Below are 19,052 nucleotides of genomic sequence, written 5' to 3' on the forward strand. Positions count from 1 at the left end.
CTTACCAGGATTCACTGGAACCAGAGACATTATGGAATCTCCATCCTTGGAGGTTTTTAAGACCCGGCTAGCCAAAGCCTTGGCTTGGATGATACAGGTGGGAATGGTCCTGCTTTGATGAGCAGGTTGAACTAGATGACCTCCTCAGGTTCCTTCCAATCCTAATTTTCTATGATTCTATGATTCCAATTCTAAACCACACATGGGATCAAGAAAAGAAAATTTGCCATTTGCACTGATTTGCCCCACTGGTCTATCTGCATGTTGCCTCCAATCTAGCACTTCTAGGGAAGGCCAAGCCTTCCCACAATACATTTGTTTAATACTATACAACTATATTGTATATACTATACAACCCACTATATTAGTGGGACGGGAACATGAGTTTGTCAGCAACTCCAGCACTGGTCCACACATCTCAAAAAAGATCAGACTTAAATTCAAGTTTACTTCATTTTTGGCTACCGAGCCACGATTTAAAATGATCTGCTTGAATGATGGGAGGAGTCCTAGTAGAAGTCATTCTAAAAGGAAAGCAAAGCACTTACACCCATTTTATAACACTGTTGTCATTATGGCGCTTGCTCTGTCACCTCCTTCAGGAAAAAAGGCATTAAAAAGCTGTAAAAATTTGCTTCAATTCTTTAAATTCAATGAAATTTGAAAGTTTTACATCACCAACCCAGTTCTCAAAATGTGAGTTGCCATATCAGAACATCCTAATCCTAATCTGGATATGCAAGTGAGGAAATGTGCAGTCCTAATGTACCATATTGTGTGTGAAAAATCAACTACATGAGGCTTGCTCCATGATCCCCTATTCCCACAGTCAAGCCCCTCTGCAAGGAGGTAAGCACTTTAATCTATAAATTAGTTTTTGAATGGAGGGGTGCCTCAAGTTTAATGAGGGGTGTCTCAAATCCAAAAAAGTTAAGAACCACTGCTCTACATTTATGCGTTTCTATACATAAGGACATATAAAAATTTGACTATAGCTGTCAATGTACATAAAATGATCTTTTATAGATATATGTTAGTTTTGTACAATTTCCTTTATGAACTAGGACCTGGGATCCTTACTCAGACAACACTTCCACTAAAACCATGCCACTAAAATACTGACTGTAGAATTTTTCCAGCACAAATAATATTCAACATACCTTCCTAATTAATGTAAGCAGTATTACAGCCATTTATCTTTCTTTTTCATTGTTATTTCCCAGCTCTTTAACCAAAATGTGCTGTGCTTTATTGTTAATTGTGATTAAAAAAAAGAAATGAACCAAATCAATTACAGTTCTCAGTGAATCTGTATAGTTGAAGCACAACTTTTACTGTTTTAATTAAATGGAGAAATAGGTCTATTGTTTAAAGGCATTTAAAAGAAGCAATTCAAAACTTGAAGTGAAGCCTTCTTGTTTTTATTGAGGGCCAGAGATGTCTATAAAAGCATTGCAGGTCTTTATTTGAATTTCATAGCAGCTGTGAAATTTATAAGTACCAGAGTAACAATTAGCTATCTATTTTTTTCCTTTAGTTAACGTACAACTAATTCTAAAGGTTTTGTTTTGTGAGTATGCTATTTTCTACACAAAAGTGCTGTGGCTTCAATCCAGGGTTGGGAAAAGAAGATAAACCTTAATGAAGATGGAAAAGCAGCAGAATGAATGGGAAGATAAATAAACCCCCAAATTCTTAAGCAAAATAAAAAGGCCTAGGAACAATATGATGATGATTTGTGGAATTATAGTATTTGTTTGTTCTGAGCACAAAGGTGATGTATTGTATGTAGGGACCTACTTAATTCATGGAAGCTCCCTCCAGATTTCATTGTCCTGGCATGGCATCCGGCACCATTTTCACAGTGGAGCACAGTGGGTCCCCCCACATGTATGATTGACTGAGGGGCAATGGAAGTCTTGCGCCTCCCCAGAGATTGACAGATGACTACCTATTAATCTCTGGGGAGGGGTGGGACTTCCAGGGCCCCTCATCTAAACAGAGGCATGGGGGGCCCTCCTCCCACCCATTCCTGGAGATTTACAGATGGTCACCTGTCAATTTCCAGGGAAGGGTGGGACTTCTGGGAGCCCCTGGCCAACCAGAGATGTGGGTGGGGGCTACCACACTCTACCGTGAAAATTTCCCCCCTCTCCCTCCCCCCCCAATGCTTCAGGATATCAGGGCATCCCATCCCACCTCTATTTGCAGATCCCTTCCACCTCCCTCCCCCACCCCTTCCCCTCCATTTTCCCGCATTTTCAAAGTCCCCATGCTTATTCATAGGGGCCTGGCTTTTTCACAGGGGACCTACCACATTTGCAGTTTCCACAAAATAGTGAAATGCTTAATTTGGTAGGTCCTTAACTATGCAATAATGTTGAAAGATCCAATCTTGCTCTTATCAGAGTCAATGGGAGTGATGCTGAAGTATGTGAAGAAGCCCTTTTCATCAATAATTTATAGCAGGCCAAATTCAGGTCACCACCATTGAATGGGTGCTATATACCTTTACAGAGGGAGTTAGCAAAGAGCTTTGCCCCAGTTATGTCCCCTTAAGCCTTTAGAAGAGTACTTAAGGAGTTGGAAGGTACATGGACCATCTGCACCGGGGTAATTTTCACTTCTTGTGAATTAGTAAAGAATTGACCTTAGGGGTAAGTGTTGCAATTGCATGTTCCTAGTCCCACATCCCAGTTTCAGCATGCATCTGAAACTGTGAAAAGACCCATCGCAGGGGAGTGGGGTTTGACTAGTAGGTACCAGTGCACTGCCTTCTTGTTCACTGCACAAATAATCTGCTCAAGATGTGCAGCAGCCAGGTCAGCGAGTGGACATGCTGAAATGCGTTAACCATCCAGTTTCAGGAACACTCCCTCATAGAAAACCTATGATTGTGCACTCTGTTACTTGCAGCGATTAGTGCTTGCTCATGCAGACAGTCCCTTTGAAGTGAATGTCACTACTTAAATAGTAAGTGATAGCAAGCCCAAGTAAGAGTTCCAAATATAAGGTCCAGGGACAGCAGGAGTGGAATGCCAGTGCTGTTTTTGTAGTGTTCAATAAATATTCACAGGACAGCAGCCTGTCTGATTGTTGGCAAGAATGGGCTACATTTTAAAAATGTTTTTTAAGTTATATTTACAAAATGTGTGCATACAGCAACAAACAGGCTCTCGCTCTCCTAACATGCTTTCATGTGTATAGACTGCAGTCCTATGCATGTTACTGTCCAATTACATTTTATAGGGAATTTCACATGCAGAGACCACAGTATTGAAATATGTGGTGTGAAACTAATAGAATTTGAGTCAGTGTTATAATTTGGAGGACATTTATTTTAATATAATATGTATTTTGTAGTTTTTGGTTATTTTTACCTGGGAAAATGTAAAGCAAAATGAATTTAATAAAAAGATTTCCATTGACTTCTACAGGCTTCAAACTGGAGGCCTTAGTGATCCTTCATTTGCCCTACAGATGTTTCTGCTCTATGGGTAAGATTTCCACCTGCAAAAGGGATCTCCAGTTAAAAGGAAGGGAAGTCAATTCTGCCCTTAGTTTCAATTCAAAGGTAATATTTTATTTAACCAGTCAAGTAGAACAAAGTAAATGTTTTATGTTAATATTATGCTATTTGAACGCAGCTATGTGTTTAATGACTTCATACTGTAAAAGTACTGTACTGAAAATTACCTTGAGAAACTTCAATTTCAAAATCAGAAACCTTCATTTCTGTCCATGTTATAATAATGATTGCATCAAACAGATTTGCAAGTGATCTCCACCTGATCTTGCCAAGGAAGAGCAGGGGAAATATTTTTCCCCTTTGACTTTACAGTGGAAAGCTGGGAAAACCTTGACTCCTGGGCAATTTCATCACTTACATAATGACATATTTTTACTTTCTCTGTTCCTAACTCAGTTGTTTTGGTGGTCACCATTTCCTCAAAGAGCAAGCGGGGTGTGTTTTTTAATACTAACTTTAGTTTCTTTCTAGCCATCATATGCTATTTACATAGAGTCTCCCCTTTTACTGCAAACATCCCCCAGGGTCAACAGGATCACCAAGGAAGCCAGACTAGGAACAACATAAAACATGATTACTGTTCTAGTTTTCCCTAAATGCTCTAGGTACCCGTCACTTTATCCTGTGTACACCACATTCCATTACTGCCCAACCTAATAAAGACTTCTGTCACAGCGATAGCTTTTCATCTTCAGAGCTCCTTTCTCCTCTCCTGATAAGGCTGCCAACTCCACTCTCTGTAAATGAGCTCACGCGAACACTTTATTTTCAGCTTGTGAAAACAAAAAGGGCCACTGCTCAGCTTCAGAGCTTGAGGGGGCGGTGTTCTATCTTCAAAGTAGGAGCAAGGCTTTTGAAAAGGATTAAAATTAAACTAGGAAGTTTCGCTTGAAATAAGGAACTTGAAGCAGGGCTATTACGCTTGCTAGCCCCTGCTTTCCCTTTAAAAGCTTTAGAAGTCTCTTTTTAAAATAGCCATTTTAATTCATTTTTATTTGTATACTCTCAATCCCTTATATGCCACACAGCCAACACTGCTAGCCAGTGTTACCATCAATAGCCAAATGTGAGCTGAGCATTTCACATGCAGGGCAGATGGCTATCCCATCAGAGAGTAGTCAGTTCAAAAGTAAGTGAATTGCAGCTTCAGGTACCTCATCCAAACAGTCACAAAATTTAATCTTTTTGCAATCAGTGGCATATGTTTGTATGCTTATGGTATGACTTGGGCCAGATCTGAACTGGCAGGATCTAGTCAGTGGCTTCCTCGGTAATGTATGAGCATACATTTCTTCATATCAAGTTTGCTATAAAGTGTAAGGGATAGGAAGGGACAGATTCACCTTTAGAAAGCTTCTTTTTCTTGTTCAGTGGAATTACTAGTATGGAGTTTCAATAGTTAGCTGCTATGCTTGCCTTGAACAAGACTGCTGGATTTTTAAGAATTGCACCAAATGCCTTCTTCCACAACAAAATAAAATGTTACTGGTCACAGCTTTCCCCTCCTTTTCCACTTAGCTTTTAAAATATTGTTTACTTGTCTATCATAACTGAAAGGAGTTGGCTAGACAGAAAAACAGAGTGTAGCAGTACAGGGCACTAGTATTTCAACAAGAGGCCTTTGGGTAAAATATCTGCTTAAGTAAATGACTATTTACTGGTCTGCATCTAGGACTCATTTGTTGGTAAGAGAAAGAAAGCAAAGAATTAACCCTCTTTGCTCAGCTGAAGCCCAGGGCTGGAGTAAGATAGATCAGGGTGGGCAATTATTTCATCCCGAGGGCTGCTTAATGAATTTTGGTGAGCTGTGGAGGGCTGCAAGGGGAGCCCTGCCCCTTGGCAGGTGTCCTGTCCCCTGGTTGCCATCTTGGGGCCAGAAGTCTTGCCCCTGGCTTAACCCCTGACCATTGCCACCAGAAGTCCCTCCCCTTGACCTGAAAGTACTCCTTTTGGGAGGTGGGGGGGGGTGCCACCTGAACCAGAAAAAACCCAAACCATACAGTAAAAGGCAAACACTTAATATAACGTATTTGAATTTTATTACAAAAAATATTTTTGTCATTATTTGTGTTTGTGTACTGTATATAGAAGTGATTGCATAATAGATAAAAAATAAAGTCTTAGTCTTGTATTTTGGGTGTGGGGGTGTGGTCGGGGTGGAACAGTGTGCATCTGTGGTTTGTGATGGGGGCGGCTTTGTGTGTGGGCGGTGTGTAGGGTATATTGCGGGCTGTGTATATATGTGTGAGGGTGCTGTCATGGTGCTCATGGTGCTGCCGCCCACTAGTGTGCAGCTCCAGCCAGAGCTGCACATGGTGGCAAGGAGCACAGCCAGTAGGCCCTCCTCTATCATGTGGGGCTCTGCGTGGTGTACGTGCAGCTTCCAGCACTAGCCCTGTGTGACAAAGCCAGCTGCCACCATCCAAGCAGGAGGCAGGGCTTCCTGCCTCTTCTGATGGAGTCCCACAGCTGCATGTGGCAGAGAAGGCAGCTGGCTCCATTGCATCAGACTTCCCCCATTGGTGCGCAAGTGCCAGGAGCTGAATGAGAGCCGCATGGAGCCCTGCGCAACAGAGGCAGGCTGTGCTCCTTGCCACCATCGGCAGCTCTGGCTGAAGCCATGCACCGCTGGGCGGCAGCACCACAAGCACTCTGAGGGCTGCCACCTGCTGCTGCTGCCACTGGTGGTGGCAATTTTGTCACATTGGTTTAACTCAGTGATTTTCAACCATGGTGCTGGGATACCCTAGGGTGCCACCAGATCCTTTGAAGAGTGCCAAAAGGTGCGAGTAGACAAGTGAGCTGTGAGGAGATAATTAGGTAAGCACAGGCTTAGGCTGTCCCTGCCTGGATGATCCTTTACCTTCTATGCCTAGACCTTCTGCAAGGAGGTAAGCAAATTTGTGTTTGAAATTGGGTACCACTCAATTCACAAAAGTAATGGAGGGTTGTCTCAACTCCAAAAAGAGTAAGAGCTACTGGTTTAACTACTCATTGTACTGATCATATGTATATTGCTTTCTTGCAAAAACTAGGAAAAAGTATAAAAATGTCCTAGGCACAATCCTTCTTCCAGTGAAGTCAACTGCAAACTCCCATCAACTTTAGCAGCGCAGGACTGTGCCTACTGAAATTCTGTTGCCCCAAATTTCACCTCAGGATATCTATATAATGCTGTAGCCTCACCAGTCCTTCCAATTAAGCTGCCCCTATTGGCATGTAGGGTCTACAATACAGCCCGGATATAAAACCCATTAGTACTAACTAATTGCAATTGACTAATTGACTACAGAGGACTTCATAATTGTGTGGAGGGAGTTCGGGAGTTTCTGTTATTCCATGATACAGTTTCTCTTCCATGTATTCAAAAAGGTTAAAACCAGAAAAAGTAATGATGAAACCTAATTTCAGTTTCCACCCAGCACAAATAATTAATTCCTTCCTTTTTTTGAACAAGATACAACAAGAATGGAAAGAAAAAATATAGATAAAATTTATATTTCCATTTATATCCACAATCCTATTTAGTTTCAACAACTAGAATGCTTTCCTGTGAGCTGCTGTAATCAGTCGACTCCCATTGTAGTATCTTGCCAGGTAATATATGTAAAAGCACTATTTGCTATTTGGAAATTTTCAGAAGTGTTCTTAATTAATGAATGCATGTGCAATGAAAGAGGAGCTAGAAAGGGTGATAATGCCCTCCTTAAAATTTTGACCTACTGTTGTCACTACGGCCAGATATAGACATTACACTTTTACTGGTATAAATCATTGAACACTGGTCCATACCTGTAACAGAAATTCAGCACACAGACTGAAAATGGTGGAACCTGTTCTAGGATTTTCCCCACCCACCAACAGGCAAATGTGCATTGTGTTCACCACCAATCTAAACTATGCCGCTTACAGAAAACCACATAACTTAGATAATTCTGCCTTGGGCTTTTTGAATGTCTGTACCTAACCTAAGTAAGAGCCTAGTGCTACAGTAACTCAAGCAAGGACTGGAACGCTTGAAAGGAAAAAAAAAATTCTACCTATCTGAACAGAGCAGACAGCTGTATCTATTAAAAGAAACTTGCGGTACTTGGAAGATGAAGAGAGGAAGCAGGAAGTACGTTGCATTAAAAAATGACCACAAACAACAAATTCCATAGCAAACTAAATTATGTTGATTGGTAAATCTAAAATGCAACTTATCTAGCCTAATCCTCTTATTTAGTTTTTGTTTATAGGATATTGTGCTGGCTATCCTAATCACTTCTCATCATAATGCACACCACGGAGAATGAATAAAACAGATTCTCCTCAACGGGCCAGAATTTGAATCTTGGTCAGACTGTGAAATGGGTTTAATGGTCACCCACTTAGTGCTTAGTGAGCCTCTTGGCTCATATGACCACTCTATTACTGATTTATAACCAGAGCAGCTTTCTCTGGCTCAAAACCTGGAAGAGCACTGGCGCATCCTAGATTTATCTGTTAAACTTTAAGAGTATCCAAGTACCTAAGAAATTCATTAGCTAAACTTAGATTTGGGGGAGCTGTAGTTTTTAAGTCTGCTGTATATTTAATAGAGTGCTTGCCATGCTTCTTTAATACTTTTACATTTAAAACACTCCTCCATGCCTAAGTCCTTTTAAAAAAATTACTACACTTAGCAATAAAAAAAACTTCTGTTTTTTATCCCTCAACTGCTATAGTTCTCAGTCTTCCATATTTTCAGCTATTATCCCTTTCTTGCAAAGAGCCCACTTAATAATGTTCACTCTAACAACCTCATTTATTTTCCAGAAAATTAACTCAGTTTCAACCCTGATTAATGATTTCATCTAAATGAATCAAATTAAAAATTGAAAATTATATTTCAAAAGCCAAAGAAAAAAATTGACCATTTCCAGTTAACAAATGATCCTTTCAAATATTAAAAGATGACCATGAAGAGTGCGTGATAGTAATGAAATCTAGCTGGGGCCTGCTGCTTATCTGGAGTTCATGAAGGAGGAGAAAAGGAAGAAAAAACCCCTATGCATTGTTAACACTGAAATCTCTTGGGATACCAAACTGACTTCCACTTAGTCTTTGCCTGTAATCAGCACACCAAAATAATATGAGAATTTCTGTGTTAATTAAACTGGTAGGGTTGGAGATGCACCAGTCTGAAGAGGGATTAGGAAAGCATACAGAACCAGTAATCGTGTCTGTTAACAAAACCTAAACCGTGAAAGAACAATTTAACAAGCCAAAACACTACTACCAGCTAGTTGAAGAGCTTCTCCAGGAAAAAGAAATTCCTTGATCATTTGATTTTTAAAAAAAGCCATAATGTCAGCAATAGTAATCTAAGTATGCTGCACAGTACAGAGCATTGTTATGCTACCTTGTAAGAGATGACAGTCAGCCCCCCAAATCTTGCCTTATTCCCACATTTTATAAAGTCCTCCCTCTTTTCTCCTCCTGTATCCACAGTGTTAATTTTGTTTTCATGCAAATGCCTTTCTGGAAATCTCTAGGTAATTTGCATGGTACATGTGATAATAGCAATAACCAACCCATGGAAAGAAGCAGTTGCATCTCTGACACACGGACACTGGACAGCAGGACATTTTAATTCTAGCATTTTACTGAATTTGTTGGGGCCAGAGCTAAAACAAGTTACTTCTTTCAAGGATTTATCTATTTGTGCCTGTTTGGTTGCTTGTTTTCAGATTTATAAAATGTTCAGGGCCAATCCCAACACTGCAGTAACCTCTCTGGAGCTGGCACACAAGGTGCCATTCCATACAGCAACTGTAAGGAGGCTGCACAAAGGAATTCTACCGTTAGCAATCTGCAAGGCATGGCTTCAGTGTGGTCATCTCTACGGCAAGCCATGACCAATTCCCATGGCAAGCCCAGTTACTCAGGCTTTGAGTTCCAGTGAATTTAAAAACTAGCCAATGGGCCAGTTCAAACAGATACTATGCAAGCTTCATGAACAGTTCTGCCAGTACACATCTGTCCTGACCTGCAACATGCGGGGTATGGTACTCCTCGGTCTCTCTGGTGCAGAGAATGCCAATGGTATTGAAATGTGCCAGTTTGGATGTTAGTTTTGTGATATGGACACAATCCTAACAAGAGCTGGATCGCACCACCAAACTAATTTCACTTATATAAACTACATCTGAATCCAGGCTTCTATTTGGAAAAAAAAAAGGCTCTAAATTAAATTAACACACAGGATAACTAGTCTCTCTAGCCTAAAATAGCTGCTTTACAGGGCTAAACTAATTATACTGAAAATATAATGAAAAAAACAGAGGTAACTTTAAAAAAGTAATACAGATATTCTGGCAAATCTTCATTTCCTATCTAGTCTAAGAATGAAGCTGGCAGCTCCCTCTTGTAAGAACTGAGAGAATTGCAATGGGCAATATATTTTAGTGCCTCTTAGCCTCATTGATATGTTGAAGATTTAAGGGGTTTTAAAATATATACTAAAAACTAGATAGATAGATAGACAGATAGATAGAAAGATGTATGTACGTATGTATAAATATTGGGATTAACTTTGGTTTACACATGCCAGGTGGGGATTCTGCAGGGCTGCTTCCATTCACTGATCTGCCTAGTTTTCTCCAAATTTTAAGCATGTATGACTTTGGCTTCCATGGTTTTAACAGGAGGAAATAAAAAACCCTGTACCTCTTCTTCTCATAGTGCTTACCAATGTATGATTTGAATTTACATTTTGTGGATAAATTCCTTTGTGTAACTTTCAAATTAAGGGTCATATAATTCCCTTTCTTTATGGCACAACTTCCCTTGATGTCTAAGTGATCTGAGTGTGGAGATTAAAAGGCAATATTAAAATATTATAGTTACAAGATTGTTCATACTGGATCAGACTACTAGTCTATTAAATACTGGCCTCCTGGAATAACTACAGAGTCCTAACCCAGCAGAACCAGTGAAGCTTTGCTTTCTAAAGGGTTTGAGAGCCTAAAACATCACAGCCTGTGTCTAACCCACTGGCCATTCCAATGTATAAAGGTGACATGAAGACAGAGGAGTAGTATTATAAACCTGAGATTACAAGAACGTGTTTCTCCCCTAGTCCCGCAGCACTCCCTGAACAGAACCTAGTCTGGTAGTTGACTGGTGTGCTGGAGACAGAATTTACCCATATGTATACAGATGTTTTGATCTTTTGTCTTTTGAAACAGCCTTATAACAGAACTGGCAATGCTTTTGATGGTTTAAACTGATGGTCTAGATTCTGGCCCATTTGAACCCTGTCCCTACATTTTGGCCACCTCTCTCAATCATTTCTTTTGCAATCTATCTTACGCTTTACTCTTTCTATTCAGTCTTGGGTGTTATTTTCCTCAGCTATAACCAACACCCCACATCCTTCACAATCTTCTGACCTGACATCTCCTTAAGCCTCTTTCTTCTTCCCATTTCTATCTTCAGCTGTTTAAAGCCTCTCTCTTTCATTAAGTGTGCCTTTAACAGCATGAGCAGATGCACTAGCCTGCCACAACAGTCACATCTTTGATGCTCACTGCATCACAAACAATAAGCTCCACATACTGTGATCCTGCAAACTAGCATAAACATTAGCACTGCAAAGGCTCTGTGGTGCAATGGAAATAACAGTATGTGTCTTAGTTCAAGGCAACAAAAAATAGCCAACAGTATTATGTTGTATTAATTATGCACTCCCTGGTCTATGTATTATAAAGGGCTCAGACAAGATTTTTTTTAACTACTGTATTGGGGGCCTTCATGTCCCAGCTGTCTTCAAGGTTCAACGTTAAAGCCGCCCTCCTTTAGAATGGATGACTAGACATAATTCCAACCAATCTCCTCCCTATATCATCATACAGGCCCCCAATTCAACAATGTATTTTTGAGCATGCTTCAGTGCTCTGCTGCATGGAGCAGCATTTAAGCATGTTCTTAAAGTTAAACACATGCTTTTCTACCTTGCTGGCTCCAGGCTGCACAGACACCTGTAAGATACTGGATTCTGGGTGCTCTCGGTATTGAGAGTGCCGCTATTGCCAGTCTAGGAGAGCACAAAGTTGGCAGGTGACTCACACTTGTCTTTTACCTGGCAATACGAAGTGTTAATGTATAATTCTCCTGGCCTGCTCTGAAACCTGGGAGCTGCACATATATCCCTGATCCTGCAATACATCTAAATATAAAAATGTGAACTGAGCCTAGATGCTGGAATTTAAGCCTAACCATGGAATTTCTTTGCTACAGGAATTGTCAACGAGATGGTTTTCCATTACTTAGATCAGTTTACTGGAAAAGATACAGAAATATGTCCCATTAAACAAATAAAGTGCATTAATAGTGAAAGACTAAGAATAAACATCTTATTTATTTTAATCATAACGTCAATACACACCTCAAATAGGCAGTAACAATTACAAAGCATCCACTATCAGATTGTAGATAAATATTTTCAGCTAAATGGTTACAACATAGATATATATGTGTATCATTAATTATACAATTGGGGTATGTATGTATGTATAAATGATATATTACACACAGAGAACTGCAGTTAGAAGAACATTAAAAGGACTGCAAAATCAAGCACTCAAAAGTTAGGAAATGTTCAAATTAAATTAGTTTATGCAACATTATTTGCTGTAGCCAATTAAAGCCCACCTCTGAACATAGAATAATTAGTCTTCTCAAAGGCTATTCTATATCACCAATATATATCCCAGTACTCTACAGATAGTAATGTCTCCTTGTCCAGCCTGTTCTATGGTTTAGCTACATAAAGAAATTACTGAAAGGCAAGATAGGATGTGAACTTTCAACACACTACCTAATCCAAAGTAACAGCCTGTGGGCATGTTCATATCCCATGGTAGGGGTGAAAATGGGATAAAGGGGGGTAAGTTACCTCCTATTTACCATGGGGCAATGGTGTGCGCACAGCCAGTACTTTTGGAGTAGCCAATGCACCCTAACTTACCTTGTGGTAAATGAACACATAGGTCTTAAAGATATGGTTCAGATTAAGACTAAGGCTAACTACCTCTCTTTTACCTTGCAGCAATTGATTCAGGTAGCCATCCCTGGTCTCCTCCTTCATAAGAAAATCCAGTTTCTCTGCCTCTCATTCTTTTAGCCTCCCACAAAGCCGTCTGTCCAAATCTACTTATTTATTTTCTCCCCCTCACAGCCAAGTTTTGTCCCCTTTGCATTTAAATCAGGCAGCTTTCACTTCCACACTGCCTGGGCCCAGCATGAGTTCACAGAGAGCCCTGTTCTCAGTTCAGGTTCCTGGACCTGAATTCAGAACCAGCCTGACCGGCAACAGGCCAGACTTCCCCGAGGCAGACATTTGGCATGGAAAATTTCCACCTGAACACTTAGAGTTTATCAGAGTTATAAGCAACTGAAAGCAGTTTCTTATACTGGGAAGTGTTAGGTACCCTGAATACTGGACAATGCTAGTGCTCCATCATATACAGTATCAATATATATATGGGTATACCCTGGTATATATATTAGCAAATACTATATTCCGATCTACATAAGCATATACAGATAAAACAATGCAAAAAGATAAATAAAACATATGTAATATGTAAGCAAATTTTAAACATGTTTGTGTTTTCCAGGCTAGTGGTCTCTGCGAAAAATGTTTATTTTCCCTATTAAAAACTACAGCAAAAAATGAAGCCACCTTTCATTATAGCCAGATTCCCATGCTGTCTAAGGATCATGCATACAAATGTCTCTTTATAAAGGGATGTCATCAAAATGACATTATCACAAAACAAGCAAAATGGTAAAAGGACAAACAAAAGCTTACGTTTCATACAGAAGAGTGAAAATCGGTACAACGTTTTTTAAAGTGGTAAAAAAAAAGAGGAAGTGCTAGAGTTGTTGCTATCTATGTAATAACATGAAAGTTGATTTTAGTTTATTTGTTTTTCCTTACCATTTCTAGATAGAGGTCTTAAGTTAGGAATAAGAACAGATATAAAGTACCTGAAAGCAAATTCACATCAGTAGTATAAAACAAATCAGAGGGTAGTAATAAATGTCAAAGCTGTAGCAGCAAAGGCGAGTCACTGTTTTTTCTCATACTTAAAGTGAAATACCTAGCTGTTATCTTTGTGCCTGCAGAGCCTCCCTATTGTAGATTCAATAATACAAGAGGCTTCTTATCAGCAGCCAGGGTGACTGATTGGAGCTGTGATATGTTTAGACAATGCACTGTATTTAACTGAATTTACAGATGCCCCAACTCAGACTGTAGTAGTAAACGCCAGAGACTAATAGGAAATTAAACATGTACAATGGACTAACTCCATTTGCTCTCACACACTGTAATGTGTTTAGTTAACTTACTCATAGTCACACTTTATCTTTTTCTCCACGGATTCTCTGGGATATGTTTCAAATTGGTCAAAGATTAAATCTTCCTTTCAATTTTTTTCACCATTTTATTGCTGCTTTCCCTTATTATTTGCCACTCTTTCTCTTGTGCAGATAAGCTAAACAAGATGACCCTGGGTATACACTCCCAACCCAATTATCAGATAGTCAGGAAGTAAAGCAAGGGTATGGAAGACTCCATAATATTAATATTAATATAACATGAGAGGAACAAAATCAGTCACTTATTTGAAAGCAATGGTGTATTTAGCTCATTTGAAATTTAAATGCGAATTTTAATGTACCTGGTAAATAACAAAGCAAAGCGGGGGGGAGGGGGGTGTAGTGTGAGTAGGTCACTACAGGAGTTATTTTAAACTATAGTTATTTAGTATTTTCACTTACAGGAGCAACTCCAAGTAACCAGATACTGAATAAGCTATTCAAAGGAGTGAGGTATTACACAGCTTCAGAATCTTCATCTCTGTTACAGAGCAGGATGGGGCTGGGGGAAAGAGGAGAGGAGAGGAGAGGAGGAGGCAGTGCGTAATTTATTGTTAGATAAATTCAGGGATTGATCTGTATATCTACTGGAGATTGCTGAAGAGAGATTTTTCAAACGGAAATCCCTCGTTAATATAACAGCAACAGTGAAGTGGTAATGATTTTATTGTCCTTAGTAAAACATAAAGAGCTTCTATTACTATTAATATGCATTAATGGAAAATATACAAGAAAACGCTTTAGACTATCTCCTAGCTGCAATCATATACCATTTTTCTACCTTCAATGATATGCCCAACATTCATGTTCTAAAAAAAGAGATCAGTTAAAATTAAGAAAAGTATTATAGTTCCAAGGGGGAAAAATGGAAATATGGGTGCTTCTCAGACATTGAGAAAACTCAATAAGACAGCACTTGCAGTACCCGCTGCTTCATCTTAGTGAATTTTGAAGTCCTTACTCAGGCAGAACATCCAGTGACTTCAACAGGATTGTGACAGGACACTGTTGCAAAGGCCCCTACATGTTCATTGCCAATAATGACTTATTGAAAGACACAGGGTTACCCTCTTTCCACAAAAAGCCAAAGGAAAGTATTAGAACATAAGAATATAATTTCTTTACTTGGTCAGACCAATGGTCCACCTAACCCAGTGTCCTGCCACTCCTAATAGTAGGATTAGGTGCTTTAGAGGGAAAGTAAACGAGCAGGATATATCCTCTGCCATTCCTTCCCTGGCGTCCAACATCATTGGTTTAGAGACGGCAGGTGTTACATCTCTTACTGTTCTGTTTAATAGCTATTAAGGGATTTGTCATCTATGAATTTGCCTAGTCCAAGGGTGCTCAACCTTGAGTCCATGGACTAAATGTGGCCCACGGAGCCTTGGCATCTGGTCTGTGGGGCTCCCCACAGGTTGGAAAATTTGGCAGCCGAGAATCAGTAGTTCATACTGCCACCCCTCCCTGCTGCCAAAATCCCAAGCCCAGCACAGCAGGTAAGAGCTAGGCCATGACCCCCACATGACATGATCAGGGCTGGGTTCTAGCCCCTTCCCTCTATATGGCCAGGGTGGGACTGGGCTGCACCCCTTTCTCCCTGTGGGGCTGGACCATTCCTCCTCCCCCTGCACAGCTGGTTAGGGGCCAAGCTATGCCCCTTTGGCCCCCTCTGAGGGACCACACCACTTCCCCTTCCCTCTACCCAGCCAGGTTGAGGCAGGCCACCCTCCCTTCCTCCATCAGGGCCGGGCTAAGCCCCCTCCCCTATGCAACTAGTTTGGGGCAGAGCCAGACCCCCTTCCCCTCTGCCCCATCATATTGGGATGGGCCATGCCCCCTTCCTCCTGTGGGGTTGGGCCATGATCCCTCCTGCTGTGTAGCTAGATCAGAGGTAGGTTATGCCCCCTCCTTCCTTGAAGGCCAGGTTGGGGCCAGGCCAAGCCCTCTTCTCTGCACAGCTGGATCAGGACTGGGCTGCCCCCTGCCTTCCTCTGCACAGCTGGATGGAGCCCTGCTGCATCCATCCCAGGTGCTGAATTGGGTCCACCAGCTGGATCTGACCTACAGAGGGACCAGGCACTACCCATCCAGCCCTCCAAACAAAAAGGTTGAACAGCACTTGTTTTGCCCCTTTTTGAGCCTGGCTACCCTATCTGCCTCTACAACATTAACTACAGGCTGTATAACCTTCTCTTTTTAGCTTTAAACTTGTCCCTGGCTAATTTCAGTGGATGTCCCCTAGTTCTAGTATTCTGGGATTTGTTGAATAACAATCCCCTATTCACTCTGTCCAGACTCTGCATGTTTTTATAGATCTCTATCATATCCCTCCTCAGTCTTCTCCTTTCCATAATGAAGACCCCTAGTTTTTTTAGTCTTTTCTGGTAGAGCAGCAGCTTCATTCCCCTGATCATCTTGGTTGCCTTTCTCTATACCTTTTCTAATTCTAATTCTTTCTGAGATGCATAGACCAGAACTGCACACAGTATTCAAGATGCAGGTGCACTTTGGATTTGTACAGTGGCCTGATTATGTATTCTACTTTGTTTTCAATTCTCTTCTAAAGATGACCGACATTTTCAGTAGAGTCTTTGGTCACCACTGAACATTGAGCTGTCATTTTCAGAGAATCCACAATGCGTCCAAGGTCTCTTTCCTGAGGCATAACAGCTGGTTAAGAACCCAGCACTGCATACATATAATTGAGGTTATTTTCCCCCACATACATTACTTTGCACTTGTTGATACTGAAGTTCATCTGCCATTTTTCGCCTACACACTTAGTTTGTTGAGAGCTTTCTGCAGCTCCTCTCCATCAGCTTGGGATTTGACAACCTGGAATAATTTAATATCATCTGCAAACTCAGGGTCTTGTGGCATGTTGCCCTTAAGACATGTTAACTGTATTTAACATGACAGCATCTGCATGTTCAAGGAGTAAAACATACTAAGTGCTATCATATGACAGTAAGGTTAGTATTTTTCACAGAACGAGTATCTTTGGATGGTATTAGATAACCTGTGTTAAGCAACTGTGGAACTGCTCCACAGAGATAAGAAGACTGGTCCTCACTGGCTCCAGTGTGGTGCCAGGACAGGAACCAACAGCCGTTTGTCAGTCCCAGTCCTGGGACCCCAAGAGAGCTAGTTCAAAACACCAGCACAGACCTGGGACTGACAAACATCTGTCTGTTGATCACACAGCTAGCCCCAGTCCTGTCCAGGTTGTAGTAAGCATTACTACATGCCTGCTCAGAACAAGTTCTAACTCGCAGTAACATTTACTATGACTGAAACAAAACATGTGCTAAGTGTCCCATGCAGCAGGGCCCTTGGAGATCTTACCATGCACTCCCATTTCCAGGTCATAAGTGAAAAGGTTGAACAAAACTGGGCCCAGCACAGATCCCTGAGGAACCCCAATTTTCACCTCCCTCCACCCTGAAAAAAATGACCATTTTGCTTCCTATATTTTAATCAGCTCTTAATTCACAAAATACCCTTCTCTCCAATCCTGTAATAGCCCAGTTTTTTTTAAGTCTTTGGTGAAGGACCTTTCTGAAAGCTTTTTAACATATATTATGTCCATCTTGTCCACATGCTTGTTAAGGACCTGAAAGAACTCCATCAGCCTGGTGAGGCAGGATTTCCCTTTACAAAACCCATGCTGACTTTTCCCCAGCACATATTTTTTTTCCATTTCCATTCAGGAAATACTCAAAATGTGGCAGTCTATACAAAGGTCATAATTTTTTTTTACAAGTTTCTTTTTATGAAACCTTTTTTCAAATTGCTCTTTGGGGACAAGGAAGACTTTCTTTCTATAGCAGGACAGGTAAAAGAACGATTCATGTCTGTCTGGCCTGAGCATCCCATCTCTACCATTTTCCAAATCTGCAGATGCCCCTCTAGAACATAATTGGCATTTACTGTGCCAGATCATAGGTCCATCTTGCCCAGGATCCTGTGTCCCATCAGTGGGACAGAGCTGATGCTGAAAGGGAGACAGTACTGGGTATGACCAAGATGGTTTCTACTGTTCCTCTCTCTCATGCAGCCTCCAGCATTTAAGGTCTAGGAAGTTCTGATTCAGAGGCTGTATTCTTAAATCCCATGCTCAGTAGCTACTGATGCCCTTTTCCTCCAAGAATTTGTTCCATGTCTTTTTGGATCTGGCTAAACTGTCAGTTTCCACAACATCTGGTAGCAATGAGTTCCACATTTTAATTACCCCCTGTGTGAAAAGAAACTTCCTTTTGTTAGTTTTAATCTTACTACCTACCAGCTTCATTTTGTGACGCCAGTTATCTACAGAATGAAAAAGGGAGAAGTAATTTCTCCTTTCTTTTTACTTCAGATCGATGATGTGGTAGATGTTGCTGGGTGGTGGATATTCAACTTTCCAAGTAATTAAAACAAATGTTATCAGCATACAGGTAGCCTGGCAGCATTAGACCGGTTCTAGCCAAAAAGGATTAGGACTGAATTAAGATTCAATAGGTGAAATCTTTTAGTATTTTAAAAGAAAAATAATTACAGGATCATGCCTTATTATTTTTTTAACATTGTGAGAATTAAAAAACAAAAAGGAAGGATTTTTCACCACTCACCATGCATGTCCATATCCATACAACCATTAGCCTCACTTTTGTTGACATATGCTCTCACTAAAAAAAAATCAGGTCTCAGTCTCTGATATTAGAATTCTAATTAACTACCTGATCCAATGAGGCAAATACCATGTATCTATTATATTACTGCATAATCCTAGAAAAATATGTTTCTTAGCCCTATTTTTCCTGGGTGTTGTAATAGTTAAGTCATTAGGATATGCTTACCGTTTGCCTGTTATCCAGTCCCTCAACATGCTGCACCATATGCCTCTTTTTCACAAGGAGGTTCTTTAGAAAAATCAGTAGGTAAAAGTTTACCTAGGCTAAAAAGTTTGCTTCTGAACCCAAGTAGTGGTTTTTAAAACTGGATTTCTATTGGGTTGTCCTGGAAATCAACAGTTGGAATTCTTGGATATCATGATATAAAAATTAGGACATAATAAAATAGCTATTTTCTGACAAGGTAGCCTTCATATTAATCAGTTTTTTTCAAGAAG

General features: G+C 40.5%; 1 protein-coding gene across 7 annotated transcripts in view; it reads right to left on the minus strand.

Moving 5' to 3' along the window:
- The window catches only part of ESRRG (estrogen related receptor gamma), a 617,448-nt gene that overhangs the window by 110,415 nt on the left and 487,981 nt on the right, over nt 1–19,052 (minus strand). Inside the window, exon 1 of one of the 7 annotated variants that reach the window (XM_019516461.1) lies at nt 1,801–1,923. The exons of the other annotated variants lie outside the window; for them this stretch is intronic. Coding sequence (XP_019372006.1) covers nt 1,801–1,831 — 31 coding nt within the window. The 5' untranslated portion in view covers nt 1,832–1,923. Of the gene's footprint in view, nt 1–1,800; nt 1,924–19,052 lie in introns of those variants that run through there. 7 annotated transcript variants of the gene reach the window in all.

The sequence above is a fragment of the Gavialis gangeticus genome, unplaced genomic scaffold, assembly GCF_001723915.1.
Source record: "Gavialis gangeticus isolate Ggan-Ray unplaced genomic scaffold, GavGan_comp1, whole genome shotgun sequence".
In the NCBI taxonomy this organism is placed as follows: Eukaryota; Metazoa; Chordata; order Crocodylia; family Gavialidae; genus Gavialis; species Gavialis gangeticus.